Source organism: Dendrobates tinctorius, unplaced genomic scaffold, assembly GCF_039654945.1.
Source record: "Dendrobates tinctorius isolate UK_male_01 unplaced genomic scaffold, ASM3965494v1 ptg000116l, whole genome shotgun sequence".
NCBI lineage: Eukaryota > Metazoa > Chordata > Amphibia > Anura > Dendrobatidae > Dendrobates > Dendrobates tinctorius.
Window position 1 is genome coordinate 26,966,117 of NW_027361784.1, and position 15,288 is coordinate 26,981,404.

Genomic DNA, 15,288 nt, shown 5'->3' on the forward strand with positions numbered 1-15,288 from the left:
CAGAGCCAGCGCCTCCCTTAAAGGAAAATGAGGAGTGCTGGTACCTACCCTCATTCGGAGTATATCACCCATGGAAACCTAAGCAAATTAGAGTTGTCTTTGATTCAAGCGCCAACTTCAAGGCATATCTCTCAACGATGTCCTCCTCACGGGTCCTAATCTTACAAACAACCTAGTAGGAGTGTTGATGCGGTTCCGGAAAGAGCCCATCGCCATCACCGCCGACATTGAACAGATGTTCCACTGTTTCATAGTCAGAGAGGACCACAGGAATTTCCTCAGGTTCCTGTGGTACAAGGACAATGACCCCAGCAAAGAGATGGTGGAGTATCGCATGAGGGTGCACGTATTCGGGAACAGCCCTTCCCCCGCAGTGGCAACCTATGGCCTGCAGAGAACCGCACAAGAAGGAGAGTCCGAATATGGAATAGACACCAGAGACTTTGTAGAGAAAGACTTCTATGTGGATGATGGACTAAAATCTCTACCCACAGAAGAAGCGGCGATTGACCTACTCAAGAGGACCCAAGGTGTGCTGTACCAAGCTAAGCTTAGATTGCACAAAATTGCTTCAAACAGCCCAGCTGTCATGAGAGCCTTTGAGTCAAGTGACCACGCACCAGGATTCAAGGACATAGACCTGGGACCAGACTGTCCGTCTGTGCAGAGAAGCTTAGGCTTGAGGTGGAACCTGTCAGTCGACACCTTCAGTTTCCAAATCAACTGTGCAGACAAACCATTCACTAAACGTGGTGTCCTGTCAGTGGTGAATAGCTTATACGACCCACTGGGATTCGTAGCACCAATAACCATACAAGGTAAATCCCTTCTGAGACAGCTTTCCGAAACCAAGGACTGGGATGCCCCACTCCCTCCTGATAAGGAACCAAAATGGGAAACCTGGAAGCAGTCTTTGTGTGCCTTGGATGAAATCCATATACCAATATGCTACGCCAGAACCTTACTTGCTGCTAGCACTGGGAAGAAACTCCATGTGTTCTCGGATGCATCCACGGAGGCCGTTGTCTATCTGAAGTTGATGGGACCCGACAATCAAGATCACGTTGGGTTCGTCTTCGGCAAGGCTAAGTTGGCTCCCAAGCCTGACCACACTATTCCCAGGCTTGAACTCTGTGCAACCGTGCTTGCATTAGAACTCGCAGACTTTATACAGCACGAGCTGGACACCAACATAGATGACGTACAATACTACAGTGACAGTAAGGTTGTCTTAGGTTACATCTACAACCAAACAAGGCACTTCTACGTGTATGTCAGTAACCGCATCGAGAGAATAAGGAGGTCTTCCAAGCCTGAACAATGGCACTATATCCCATCTGAACTTAATCCAGCTGACCATGCCACTAGACCTATGTCTATAAGGTCCTTTGCTAACTCTTCTTGGCTTTCAGGTCCTAAGTTTCTGTTGGAACAGAAGGGAAGTGAATGTGTCCAGGAAGTCTTCAGCATCCAGGATCCGGATGGCGATCCAGAAGTCCGCTCCGAGGTCAGTACTTTGGCCACGAACACTAAACCAACCTCCAGCTTCGGTTGCCAGCACTTCGAACGCTTCTCCAATTGGATGAAACTTGTCAAGACTATGGAAAGGTTAGTCCACATTGCGAGATCTTATCTCAACTCACGTGGAGACAAAGACTGTCACGGTTGGCACGTCTGCCATAAATCACTACCAATTGAGGACATTCCGGTAGGATGAACCATTAACAGAACACTGCCCTAGTACTTTGTCCATTAGATTACCATTGGGTCGGAGATAGTTTGGCCTGGTGCGGCTTCTCCGATCCGAAGATGGGTATCTTTAGATTGTTTCAGGAACCTACCTCGTTTTGAAGTTACTATTGCATTGCATGCATATTTGTGTTTCTTTTCCAGGTTATTGAACTTTATTTAAAAAAACAAAACATTAATATAGTGAAATCCCTTACGGAATTTCAGACGGGGAGTGTGCTGTTCCGTCTAAGTTATGATTATATCGTTTCATAGATTGTGTTATATTACCATTCTTTGTATAAGTCTTGCATTTGGTCTGCTGCCACCTGCTGTCCTTTTTCTGTATAGCAGCCTGCAGCTAATTATTTCTAGTACATGCCTTTCACATCCGGGTCAAGGTTCACGCCTTCTCTTCCTGTTAGCTGCCATTCTTAGTTTCATTTTCACCCGGGAGAGACACGCTTGTACCGAGCTGCGAAAGGCATCAGTTTTTTGACCATATTCGTTGCTCAATTTGCTGCACACCTTGCTCACATTTGCTGCACATTGCTGAACCACCTTGCTTCACAATTCGCTGTATCACCTTGGTGGTTACATCTGCATGTCTGGAGAACCTACTGCATTACCAATCATATGCTGTATGTCCAGATTTCCAAATAAACAAGTCTGGACTTCACAAATGCTGGTGTGTATTATCTCTCCGGACGCAAAATAGCAACAGTGGTCCTGTCTGCTCTGCATTGAGGAAACGGAAGGTAGGAATCTCTCCCAGCCCCAATCAACTACACCTCCATTCGCCTCATGTGGGGACAGAACATTCAGAGCATGTAAATATAAACTAAATGATTCTGTGTGATGGTACAATGTGTTAGTAATTGGGGTCCCACTTTAAACTTTTGCCCAGGGCCCCATTTTATTTAAAACAGGTTCTGCTGCTACTAAGTAGATGGAATGATGTAGCTATTGAAGAGAGTGCAATGCTCACAAGGGTTGGCGTATCAAGACTCAGACCTCCACCCACCTAATATTGATGATTTATTCTAACAATAGACCATCAACATTTTAGATTCAGAAAACCTTTTTAAGAATGTAAATTATTGTGACGTGTTCTTTACCTTTCTTTGTGCTCCATAGATCATTCCACAGACACTTTCACCAACCTGGAACCAGATGCTTCTGTTCAACAACATAGGATTGCATGGAGAGATAAAAGACATTGTAGACGACCCTCCGAATATCGTCGTAGAGCTGTATGATGATGATGCTCTGGTGAGGAAAGATGCTCTGGTAGACTCTGAAAATACGTGGGGAACCTTATTGCACTTATTACAGAAGGGATGGGCCAAATCTCCTACATAGCAGGCCCTTGTTATCCCTTTTTTATTTAATTATTGATCAGTTTTGCTAACTTTTATGAACCTTTGTAAAACATTCCATTAATTTATTTTGCTTTTTCACCCAAACTCCATCCTGAAATGGCTGTTTCAGCTACCTAATTTAGTAGCTGCTTTTATCTGGGGCTGTAGCAGCACCCAAACAAATTTTACAAACACTCTCCTTGTCTGAGAATTGGGGAAGGGAGCAGAGGATTCCCAGAGGGATAATATTTATAAACGTTGTTTGATTGACGATTTTTGTTAGAGCAGCAGGTCAATGCAACTATTTAAAGTGCACAAACTAGGAAGCTGAAACAGAAGAGTAAAAAAAAAATGAATTACTCTGTAAGCTGAACCAATGTATCAAGTATGTTCGCTCACTTAGTTGTCTATATCTGGGGACATTATACAAGCTAGGTCCTTATGTAATTTAGTATACATGATTATATATCATTATGTATTCATACATTTAGCATTCTGTTTGCTGATATACATTATTTTTACTATATATCCATGTAAATATCTGTGTTTTTGTCATCCTATAGGGCAAACCTGAATATATCGGTTCTACAGTGGCCACTCCAACAGTCATACTCTCCGATCAGACTTACAGTCCTACTAAATTGGCCTACTACCCCCTGTTTTGTGGGCACCTCTCTGGAGGAGATCTTCTGGCAGCATTCGAATTATTCCAGGTGGGTACAATTATTTTGGACATGGCCTCTATTTCTAAAGTGCCCTCTGTACACTTGTAGTGGATCAGGCTGTAAAGGGCAAACCAAACAAAAACAGAAAAAAAAATGAAAATGGAACATTTGACGAAATCAAATGATGTTCATGAAGCCTCAGTCTTCACTTTCCCATCAAATATGTCGGTACTGTACAAGTGAAATGGAAAATAGAGGTTCATAGCATATAGATGGCCTAAGCAGGTGCTGGCCTTGTATCCACCCTAAATCCAGCGGGATAGTTTCTGATTTGGGGGACTGTCACAGGATATAGGAGGCATGTTTGAATTTCAACTGTATATAATCTAGGATCATGGTTCCGTCAGCAGCCTGCTGCACTAATGTATTCAATGGTGCTGTGGGAGAGAGGGTCCTCGTCGAGTGTCCAGGTCGGAACCTAGGGGACCGTCACCTGGGTTCCGGGGGAAACTGTTTCCGGGGGACAGAGTTTGGGGACGGACCGTTGTGACTGGCAGATGGGCTAGGGGAGGGACCAGTATAAAGGAGGAGGGGAATTCCCGGGACGATGAGTCAGCAGAACGTCACAGAAGGAGCAGGAGATTGTGGGAGCGACTGAGAGCCAGAGCGACTCACCAGAGCCAGGGAGGAGGCCAGAGACAGGAGGGATACTTCCCCTGGACATCAGTGGGACGGCGCAGAGACGACCGTCCGAGAACCGTTGCCCCGCGTCGACCAGCGGCCGCCGCCACCTTCTTCCAGCTCGCGGCTGCAGCCTGCCCGCGGTCATTCACGGCCGTTGCCGCCCCACTCCAGCCCGCGGCCACTGCGTCCCCAGTTCAACCCGTGGCCGCTGCCGCTCCCCCTCAGCCTGCAGCTGCGGCCTACCCGCGGTCACCCAACCGTGACGGCCCAACCGTCCAAGAACTACGCCGGAGCCTGTGGGGCTCCAGTGTCATCAGCGCGCCGGAATGCGCAAAGTCTTCGTCATCGCCTCAGCAACTGGACCCAGCAACTACTACGCCGAAAGACCACCAACCCGAATGGCGAGGGACGTCTGGATGGCTAAGTTGACTTTATAATAAGGACCCGTAGTCGGCCATACCGCGGCCCTATAGTGACCGGCTGTTGCCGGAAGTACTCGGGTTCTACCCGTTTGTGTGTGCTTGCGAGGGCAACCCGTGTTACCCCTTTTGGTGATCAGGCCGGGACTGAGGAAAGTTCCCTTTGGTCTTATAAACCTTAATATAGAAAGCACCTGTCTCGCGACTTGTCACTGCATCCTGCGTACTTGCACTCACCACATTTGGCGTAGTCGGCAGGATGCAGTCTCCGAGCGCGGACAACGGGGGCCCCCGGCCCAGCATTTCTGTGGGGGCTATGCTATCTACCCAGGTTCTCCGGCAGCAATACTATGATGTGGAATTGGACGGAGCGAATGCGTGGGTTATTCAGGATGCATCCGCTTACCCCTGACTTAGAGGCAGAAGTGGCCCTGATGGCGTTGGACTGGGAAGCCCGGGATACCGTAATGTTGAGGTCCCGGGGGCAGCAAAACACCTTCGTCAGGGTGTTACAGATCTTAGAAGAGACCTATGGGGACCCGACCGATGTGGGGGAACTGAGAACCCAGATGTTTGGACGCATGCAGCAAGAGGGGGAAACAGTGAATGTTTTGCAGGAACTGTTTTTAGGCATTGAAAGGAAGGATGGAGTCGGCGTGGGGACAGTGAACGTAACATTACGTGACCTGTTAGTGACCGGGTTACGAGACACCCTGACAAGACAGGCTTTGCGAGAGCGGGTGCGAGTGGACCCACATCTGACCTTTTCAGAGATGGGGAAGGAGGCACGGGTTCGGGAACAGGAGCAAGCGGTGACGGTCCCCGTGGGGATGGCTCGGAGTATCGAAGCATCCGTAAACGCCCTGAGCGAACCCCACTGGGTACAAGAGGTGAAGCGAGAGATATAGAGTATTAAAGGTGAACTGGCCGAAGTCAAGAAAGCAGGAGTCGGCCAGGGTCGGGTAAAGGGGGCATGAACCATCGCCGCCCCCACCCAAGTCGGTGCCCACGACCATTCGCCTGTTACGATTGTGGAGAATTGGGATGCTCCGCCCGAGAGTGCCCACGTTCCGGGGGAAACTCACCCCGCTGGTCAAGAAGGGCAGAGGACCCTGAGCCATGGAGATGCCGCCCGGAGCTGGAGCCCATCACACGGGGTGGAGGAAGTCACGAAGACCTGGTCGCACGGTGCCCAGTGGTATGGGCAGAGATCGAGGGCCGTGCGATGCCTAGTGGACACGGGATCGCAGGTTACGACCATGCCAGAGACTTATTTTCAGCAGCATTTTCCCGAAGCAGTGAGACCTCAGTAGGGGACAGTGATAAAGTTGGTAGCCGCCAACCAGCTAGCAATTCCTGTCGTCGGAGTAGCCTGGATGCAGATTTCAAGCGGCAAATCACTCGGCCGCTGGGGAGTGGTCCTGACCCAGGGAGACACAAACAGCAAACATCCGGTTATTCTGGGTATGAACATACTACGAGAGTTCGGCAACCTCCTTCTCAACGTACCTACACAAGAGACTCTGAGCCACTGGGGTTCTCGCACGGCCCAAGGGCAGGTCTTCCAGCGGTTGGTGCGGAAGGCGCGAGTGCTCCAGGAGTGCTAGGAGGGTGAGGCACTGGGCAAGGTCATCGCGCCGGCAGCCCCCCGCTTGTGCTTCCTCCAGGGCAGACAGTGGTAGCTCTGCCGATCCGCGCTCCAATGCCACTGGAAGGCGTGGAGTTGCAGGTGGAACCATGTTACTCGGAGCACCTGCACCATGGCATACTGGTAGCCCGCTCCCTGGCCACGGTGCGGGAGGGGACTGTCCTGGTGCATTGTGTCAACCTGAAAGACCAAGATATCGCCCTGAAGCCCCGGGCCGAAATGGCCAAACTAGTGAGGCCTTTGGAGGAGATGCTGCCGGACCCCGCGGTCCAGTTGAAGGTGCAGCCCGAAGATCCTTGGGCAGTAACGGTACGAACCCAACAGACTGCTGAATCCTCGACCCAGGAGAAAGGTCGAGTCATCCTGGAGAGAATGCGAGCTGAACTTTCCGGCCTAACGCCAGCCCAGCTTCTCCAAGTAGAGACACTTCTTGGAAAATTTTACAGTTTCTTTGCCAGCCACGAGGACGACTTCGGATGTACCACGGCCATCACGCATGGGATTCCCTCGGCAGAAGCGGCCCCCATCCGGGAGCGATATCGGCAAATACCACCGCAGCTATACCAGGAAGTGAAAACTCTGTTAGCCCAAATGCTCCGGAAGGGGGTCATACGAGAAAGCCAAAGCCCTTGGGCGGCCCCTATTGCCCTGGTTCGGAAAAAACATGGCACTTTGTGTTTTAGCGTGGATTATCGGAAGTTGAACGCCTGCACCATCAAGGATTCGTATCCACTGCCCCGCATAGAAGAGTCTCTGTCCGCCCTGGGGAACGCAACATACTTTTCAACCCTTGACCTGGCCAGTGGATACTGGCAAGTGCCGATGTCGGTGGAAGACAGGGCTAAGATGGCATTTATCCATCTCATGGGACTGATCGAGTTCAATCGGATGCTGTTTGGGCTGGCCAACACCCCAGGAACTTTTCAGCGGTTGATGGAGCGGTGTGTGGGAGACCTCAACTTTGAAGCCACATTGATATACCTGGACGATATTATCATCTATTCCGCCACGTTCGAGGACCACCTGAAGCGGTTGGGGCAGGTGCTCGGCCGGCTTCAGAAGTACGGGTTAAAGGTAAAGCCCCAGAAATGCCACCTGTTCCGCACCCAGATTGAATACCTGGGGCATACCGTCTCAGCAGAGAGTGTCCGACCTTCCTTGGAAAAGGTCGCTGCCATCCAGGGGTGGCCTACCCCCGAGATGGTGAAGGACGTGCGGGCCTTCTTGGGATTGGCCGGCTACTACCGTCGGTTCGTGAAGAATTTTGCACGCCGAGCTCGAGCTCTACAAGACCTGCTGAAGGGGGCTCCTGCCGGGGCGAATGGACCGAAGATCCAGTGGCAGCAACCGCAAGAGGATGCGTTTCAAGATCTCAAAGCTGCTCTCTCGGACGCCCCGGTATTGGCATATGCGGATTTCTCGCAACCGTTCATCCTGCATACCGACGGGAGCCTCCAGGGATTAGGAGCTGTGTTGTCACAGGTGCAGGACGGCTGGGAGAAAGTGATCGCCTACGGTAGCCAGTCGCTGCACGACTCAGAACGCAACCCGGACAATTACAGCTCCTTTAAGCTCGAGCTCCTCGCGGTAGTGTGGGCAATGACGGAGCGATTCGCAGAGTACCTGGCGGGCTCCGAAGTAGTGGTGTGGACCGATAACAGCCCGTTAGCCCATTTGGAGAATGCCAAACTGGGGGCCCTAAAGCAGCGGTGGGTGTCTCGGATGGCCAAATTCAATTATAAGATCATCTAGAAACGGGGAGCTGAAAACGTGCACGCCGACGCGCTCTCCAGAATCCGACACACCACCCCAGGAAGAAGTCAAGATGATGAATTAGAAGCAGACGAGATGCCGTTCGCCCTCACCACCGCCGCGCTTACAGTCAACACGCAAGAAGCGCCTCATCCGGGACTCCTAGGAGGGATGCTGGAACAGCCCAGTGACAAATGGATTCAGCAGCAACAGGAAGATACAGAAGTTGGACTCCTACGCCGATAGGTGGCCACCGGTAAGTTGCCCACGGGCTCACAGAGACAGACTTTGACCCAAGATATGTTGCTGATGTTGCGCCAGTGGGAAAAACTAGTCATCAAAAAGGGACTTTTATATCGAAAAGCCATGTCACGAACCACATCAGCTATGATATGGCAGGTGATCGTGCCTGGAGCCCATCTCAACCAACTGGCCCGGGAATCCCATGAGAAGGCGGCTCATTTTGGTGCTCAAAAGACTTTACAATGGTTGCAGCAGATAGCGTACCACCCACGCTTGCACGCTGCTGTAGAAGAAGTTTGTCGAACCTGCCGCCCGTGCGAGCTCGCTAAACCCCCCGCGCAACGAGCCCCGGTGCAAACTATTGTAACATCAGCCCATCTGGAGCTTCTTGCGGTGGACTATCTGACCATAGCTCCTGCCTTTCAGGGGTATGAACATTGTCTCGTTATGGTGGACCATTTCACCAAGTTTGCCGTGGTCACCCCCATTCGAGACCAGACAGTGAAGTCGGCCGCCTATGCGATTTGTAAGAACTTTATCCAAGTGTATGGCTGCCCGCAACGAATACATTTGGACCAAGGAGCATGCTTCCTAGGAAGAGTCATGGAAGAACTACATCATCTCTACGGTATCGATAAGTCTCGGACTACACCATACCACCCGCAGGGAAACGGAGCCTGCGAACGATTCAATCGGACACTAATCCAAATGCTGCGTACCCTGGAGAGCGACTGAAAGGCCCGCTGGCCTGAATACGTCCCTGAGCTGGTGTGGGTATATAATAACCGGGTGCACCGGGTGACTGGCTACACCCCCTACTCATTGCCGTTTGGACGGGAAGGCAAAGGAATCACGGAAGTGGAGTTAAACCCGGAGTAACCTCTACCCTGGACCGGAGTATCCTCGTGGGTCCGAAACCACCGGCACCAGCTGCAGACCCTCCACCGAATCGTCTATACAAAGTTCCAGGATCTAGAACACCCGGGGGGAGCGCTGCCCCCACCAATTGACTTCCAGGCTGGGGATTGATTATTCGTACTAGATCAACGCCCCCAAAACAAGTTAGAACCACGGTGGGAGGAGAACCCGTACCGAGTGTTGCGCCGGATAAGCCCCGACGGGCCTGTGTATGAAATATAATCGGAAAGAGATGGTGCACCTCTCACTCTTACTGTACATCGAAATATGTTGCGCCCCTGTGCGTCCACTGATCCCATGCGACCCGAGCCGATCACTCAGGTCCCCAACCCCCCGTCAACGGTCTGGGACCTGGATGACGAAGAGGACTTGCCAGCCACATCCGCGGGCTCTCAAAGTAATGACATTGCAGCGGACCCAGTTAGCCTCCCAGAATCGTCCAACCCACCACCATCCACCACCCCAGAAAGCGCCTCCTCGGTCGAACTTAGATGCTCCGAGCGGTCAACAGTCAACAGCTGGCAAACCCCCTGAACGTTACGAACTGGACCAGTTCGTATGGCGGCAAGAACTGTCGTCTCCAAAGACTAACTTGAGTCTACTAAAGCCCTCGCCCGAGGACTGGCGAGCATACAGGGTGGGGGAGTGTGGGAGAGAGGGTCCCCCCGTCGAGTGTCCGGGTCGGAACCAAAGGGACCGTCACCTGAGTTCCGGGGGAAACTGTTTCCGGGGGACAGAGTTCGGGGATAGACCGTTGTGACAGACAGTTGGGCTGGAGGCGGGACCAGTATAAAAGAGGAGGGGAATTCCCAGGACAATGAGTCAGCAGAACGACACAGAAGGAGCAGGAGATCGTGGGAGCGACTGAGAGCCAGAGCGACTCACCAGAGCCAGGGAGGTGGCCAGAGACAGGAGGGATACTTCCCCTGGACATCAGTGGGACGACGCCGAGTCAACCGTCTGAGAACCGCTGCCCCGCGTCGACCAGCGGCCGCCGCCTTCTTCCAGCCTGCGGCTGCGACCTGCCCGCGGTAATTCGCGGCCGATACGCCCCGCTCCAGCCCGCGGCCACTGCGGCCCCAGTTCAACCCGCGGCCGCTGTAGCCTCCGCTCAGCCCGTGGCTGCGGCCTACCCGCGGTCACCCGCGGCCGCTGCGGTCTCACTCCAGCTCGCGGCTGCGGCCTGTTCACCAGCACCTGCAGCCACCCTGTTCTCACCAGTGGCCGCGGCAAGTACAGTGCCACCGGCGGCCACCACTGTCCCGCTCCGGTCCGAAGCAGGGGCCGGGCCTCTGCTGACCGCAGACTCCCCGTCGCAGCCGTTAGCTGCGCAGGTGGCCTGTCATTCGCCACCATACATCGTTGCCGCTTGCCCCAGGCCAGGGGCTGCGGCCCAACCGTCCAAGGACTACGCCGGAGCCTGTGGGGCTCCAGTGTCAGCAGTGCGCCGGAGTGCGCGAAGTCTTCGTCCTCGCCTCAGCAACTGGGCCCAGCAACTACTACACTGAAAGACCACCAACCCGAACGGCGAGGGACGTCTGGACGGCTAAGTTGACTTTATAATTAATGACCCGTAGTCGGCCATACCGCGGCCCTATAGTGACCGGCTGTTGCCGGAAGTAGTGGCGTTCTACCCGTTTGTGTGTGCTTGTATAGAACCCCCTGCGAGGGTAACCCGTGTTACCCCTTTTGGTGATCAGGCCGGGACTGAGGAAAGTTCCCTCTGGTCTTATAAACGTTAATATAGAAAGCACCTAACTGTATCGCGACTCGTCACTGCATCCTGCGTACCTGCAATCACCACAGTGCCACCTGAGGAAACGCCTGACATCATTGCAGCATGACTAGTGATGGACGGACCCGTGGTTGCAGCCCGCAGCTGTTGACTTTGCCCACGCTGGTTATCAAGAATAGATAAGACCTCACATTTCACATGGCTGTGAGTGAGCCGGAAGTGCCTTTCAACAAGTTTAGTTCGGGCTGCCGAACCTGAGCAGTAGCACAGACTTCAGGGAGAAGTCCATTTTTGGGGTCCATGCATGGACACTAGGTGTCCGAACTTTACCGTTTGGGTTTGCCCATCTCCAATAATGACACATTGTTTGTAAGGCAAACATTCTGGGGCATCATACTGTGTGTATTCCATTATTTGGGGCACTATTTTTTGTTGGGTATATAAAAAGGACTGTGAGAGATTAGTGGTGTGGCTTAGTTGTCAAAAATATTGCTGTGGCATGATGGATGCGCTGTCTCTCGTTCTTTCCTTCAGAATTGGGAGGTATACTAGGTATACTAAGACTAAGGGGTATGTGGAGCTGGGAAGCTTAATGGGCTCTTCGCCCAAAAAATCTCCTATCAGGATTGACCACTGGGACTCCCAGGGATCACAAGATTGGTACTTAGGAACCCTGAAAAAGGAAAACTTCAGCTCAATCTGAAATGATACAGAAGTGCACATTAGGGGCCTCTGCCTGCTCATTGTCTATGAGATTGCCAAGTCCATCACTCTGCTTTTTGCAGCCAATCCATAGACAATAAATCGAGCGGAGGCCACACATGCACAACGTACTCCATTCAGATCCCTGGGGTTCCCAGCTGTTGTAACCCCAATGATCAGTAAGATATCTCCTATCTAATGGATAATATGGGTGTGCTGAACCATCTTATCAGCCTCATTAGGAACCTTTACATCGACTAAGAAGCAACGGTCCAAACGGAATATGGTGACACGACATGGTTCAAAGTAGAACGAAGTGTCAGACAAGACTGCATCCTGTCACCATTTCTCTTAAATTTTTTGAAGCTATTTTCAAGAAAGCCTGGACTTGCCGAAAAAGAAGAAGAAATCAAAAATGTTGGTCAAATTATCAACAATCTTAAATAAGCAGAAGATACAGTATTGATAGCAAAAAGCACAGGTGGCATGAAGTGTCAAGAAGGAAAGTTTGATCACAGTCCTGCTACTCAACACAAAGAACATTGGCTACTACTATGTACGACCAGGACTCATTTGAGATGGACGGCAATGAACTAGAAGTTCAAGATGTGACGACGACACGAGAAGTCAATAGGAGAATAGCTATGGACAAATCAACAGTGAAGGCACTGGACAAGGTCTTCAAATCTAGGAACATTTCACTGGTGATGAAGAGTCGTCTCGTACATAGTCTCATCTTTTCTGTGGTAACATACAAATGCGAAATCTGAAGAAACAAGATAGAAGAAGAATCTACACCTTTGAAATGTGGTGCTGGAGAGGATGTTGTCTTTACCGTGGATGACAAAAAGAAAAAAAAAAATCAATTTTGGAACAAATCAAGCCAGACATGTCACTCAAAGAAAGGATCACCAAGCTATTACTTGCCTACTTTGGACAGATCATACGAAGAGATCAATCACTGATAGAGGACATCATGGTCAGAATAGAAAGAACAAGGCGAAGAGGAAAACTTGCAGCCTGATGGCTTGAGATGACGGTGGAAAAGACCCTCGATCTCGCTACTGATTGCTCATTCTTCAAGTCGCCATGGCTCTAGATTGAGCCGAAGACCGCTAAATAAATAATAAATAGGTAGGGAGTGATTTTGCTTTTTAGGGAATAAGCCTTTAAGTTGATGATGTTTACTGGTGCAAAGAAAGGAGAGAACTGAAAACCCTCTTACCTTAAAGGGGTCTTGTAAGATTTTGCACTGATGGACTATCCATAGCAGTGGGGCAACCAGTAGACCTACATCAATTAGCAATAAGAAGGCCCGGCACTTGGAGGACATTCACTGCACAACAAACACAAGTGACCGTGCCGCTACGTTTGTTACTGGGATTTACTGGGGTTCTAGGTCATTCACGTGAATGGGCCAAGCTCAAAAGCTCAAATACCAGACACAGCCACACATGTATAGATGTTGCTGTGTTAGGTATTGCAGTGTGCTGTCAAAAGTGCTATAGTGAATGTGGCTACCTCTCCTGTGTATTACATGATTGCTTAAAGGGATTGTCCAGGATTAGAAATATATGGCTAATTTCTTTCACAAACAGTGCCATAGATATCCACAGGTTGCATCCGATATTGCAGCTCAGTACCATTCACTTCAATCGAGCCAAGTTGCAATCCCTGATATGACCTTGGGACAGGTGTTGTGATGTTTTTGGAAGAAAGCGAACATCTTTTTCTCCTCCTGTACACCCTCTGTTTTCTTGGTTTATTACATGACCTCCATTTAACTCTTCAGATTCCTGAGTCTGGTGTCCAGAGTCTACCACCCATTGATGCCCCAGATCCCAGCCAGATCTACTGCGTCCCGGAAGCTATCCGTCCTGTTCTGAGTAAATACAGAGTAGAGGTAAGGAAACCAGAGCGATGATTGGAGATGTAATTTAATAATTAACCATGGTGGATACATATACAAGTTTATGTCATTGTCAATACCTCGGTGATCTGATGAATAGACCAAGCTGACAGTATTCTCGTATGAACCGATGGATGTGCTGACTAAGGGATTGGACGTTACGGATCATGTAACTGGAGCTGAGGTTCTTACTAACATACAGCACATTATGGCTATAGGTCAGAGCAGAGGTGAAACATGATCGGTCACAGCAGTGGTGAAATGGGATTGAGTTTCCTATTCCTCAGGTCCAATGCACAATAAAAGGCACTGGCTCTTAAAGGAACACTCCAAGCAGAAGTGATTCACTGTGCTATGTCTATTCTGGGGTTTGCGGAGGTGGAGCACGGCACAGGGATTTTCTATTGGGTGTTCTTTGAACCCCCTTAGACCATGTATTAGACATAACTCCCAATCCTTGCCTTGAAAAGTCAGGAAACCCCATGTTTTTGTTTGGCCAAATTTTCTGTGTACGAGGGCCTTTAGTCATTCAATCAAGTTTACATTTTTCACGTACACATTCAGTCCATGTTTTTCACAGAAATACTATAATGTATAGATGTTCTATGGGGCTTTTGTCGGTGTTTAGTTACTGACTAAATGTCCCCCAAAATGAAAAAATTTAGACATGGCCATTTTTGACCCAAGTCATGGATCAAAATGACCCATTAAAATCAATGAATCCATGACAAAAATGGTCAGCTGATGCCATTCAACTATTTTATCTTTTTTTGTCTAATGGGTAAGGGAAGCTTGAAAAAATTTTTTTGCATAGGAGGAAATCAGATGGCGCACAGATGGTAAAAAACCGGCACATGGAGCAAAAATAGATGAAATTTGGATCAGGCACACTGATGGAAATTGGTGGGGTTTTTTTCATGTACGAGAAAAATAACAGTTATCTGAAACAGGCCATACTCTGTAGGCATCTATTTAATAATAATAAAAAAAAAATGTGTCCCGTTTGTTGAAAGGGGAAAGGTCCTAATTTGCCAACAAGAGCTGAAAGGGAAAGAGAGGAAGAAGGAATAATCTGGATGTCAAAAAAGTAAAACAAATATGGCTAACATTAGTAGCCGCTACTTTCTGTTTCAGAAGTCGTAGGCAAGTTGGTAACTTAGGAAGTCTGATTTTTATGCCCATTTTCTTAGGTGCTATTCTGGGGGGTCCGAGAACTGAAGAAGGTGCAGTTACTGTCTGTGGATCGCCCTCAGGTGATTATTGAATGCGCAGGGAAAGGCGTAAAATCCAGCGTCATTCAAAGCTACAAGAGCAACCCCAACTTTAGCGTTATGGCGGACTGGTTTGAAGTGGTAAGTAAGGTCTGGGTAGGGGGCGGGAGGGGCCTAGATCCTGATCGGCTGACACGCAGAGCCTAAACGAAAACGTGCCAGTGCATATAAAATGTTAAGCTTTCTCCCATTTGAGCCGAGGGACATCCAGTTCTATAAGATTCCAGAGATAGATGGGTTGAATTTTTCTTCT

The 15,288-nt window shown here is 49.9% G+C and overlaps 1 protein-coding gene across 1 annotated transcript in view; it reads left to right on the forward strand.

Annotated features, from left to right (window-relative positions):
• FER1L6 (fer-1 like family member 6) overlaps positions 1-15,288 on the forward strand; it is a 241,960-nt gene that overhangs the window by 138,560 nt on the left and 88,112 nt on the right. Inside the window, exons 21-24 of the mRNA XM_073590299.1 lie at positions 2,866-3,000; positions 3,653-3,802; positions 13,648-13,758; positions 14,955-15,116. Coding sequence (XP_073446400.1) covers positions 2,866-3,000; positions 3,653-3,802; positions 13,648-13,758; positions 14,955-15,116 — 558 coding nt within the window. The remainder of the gene's footprint in view (positions 1-2,865; positions 3,001-3,652; positions 3,803-13,647; positions 13,759-14,954; positions 15,117-15,288) is intronic.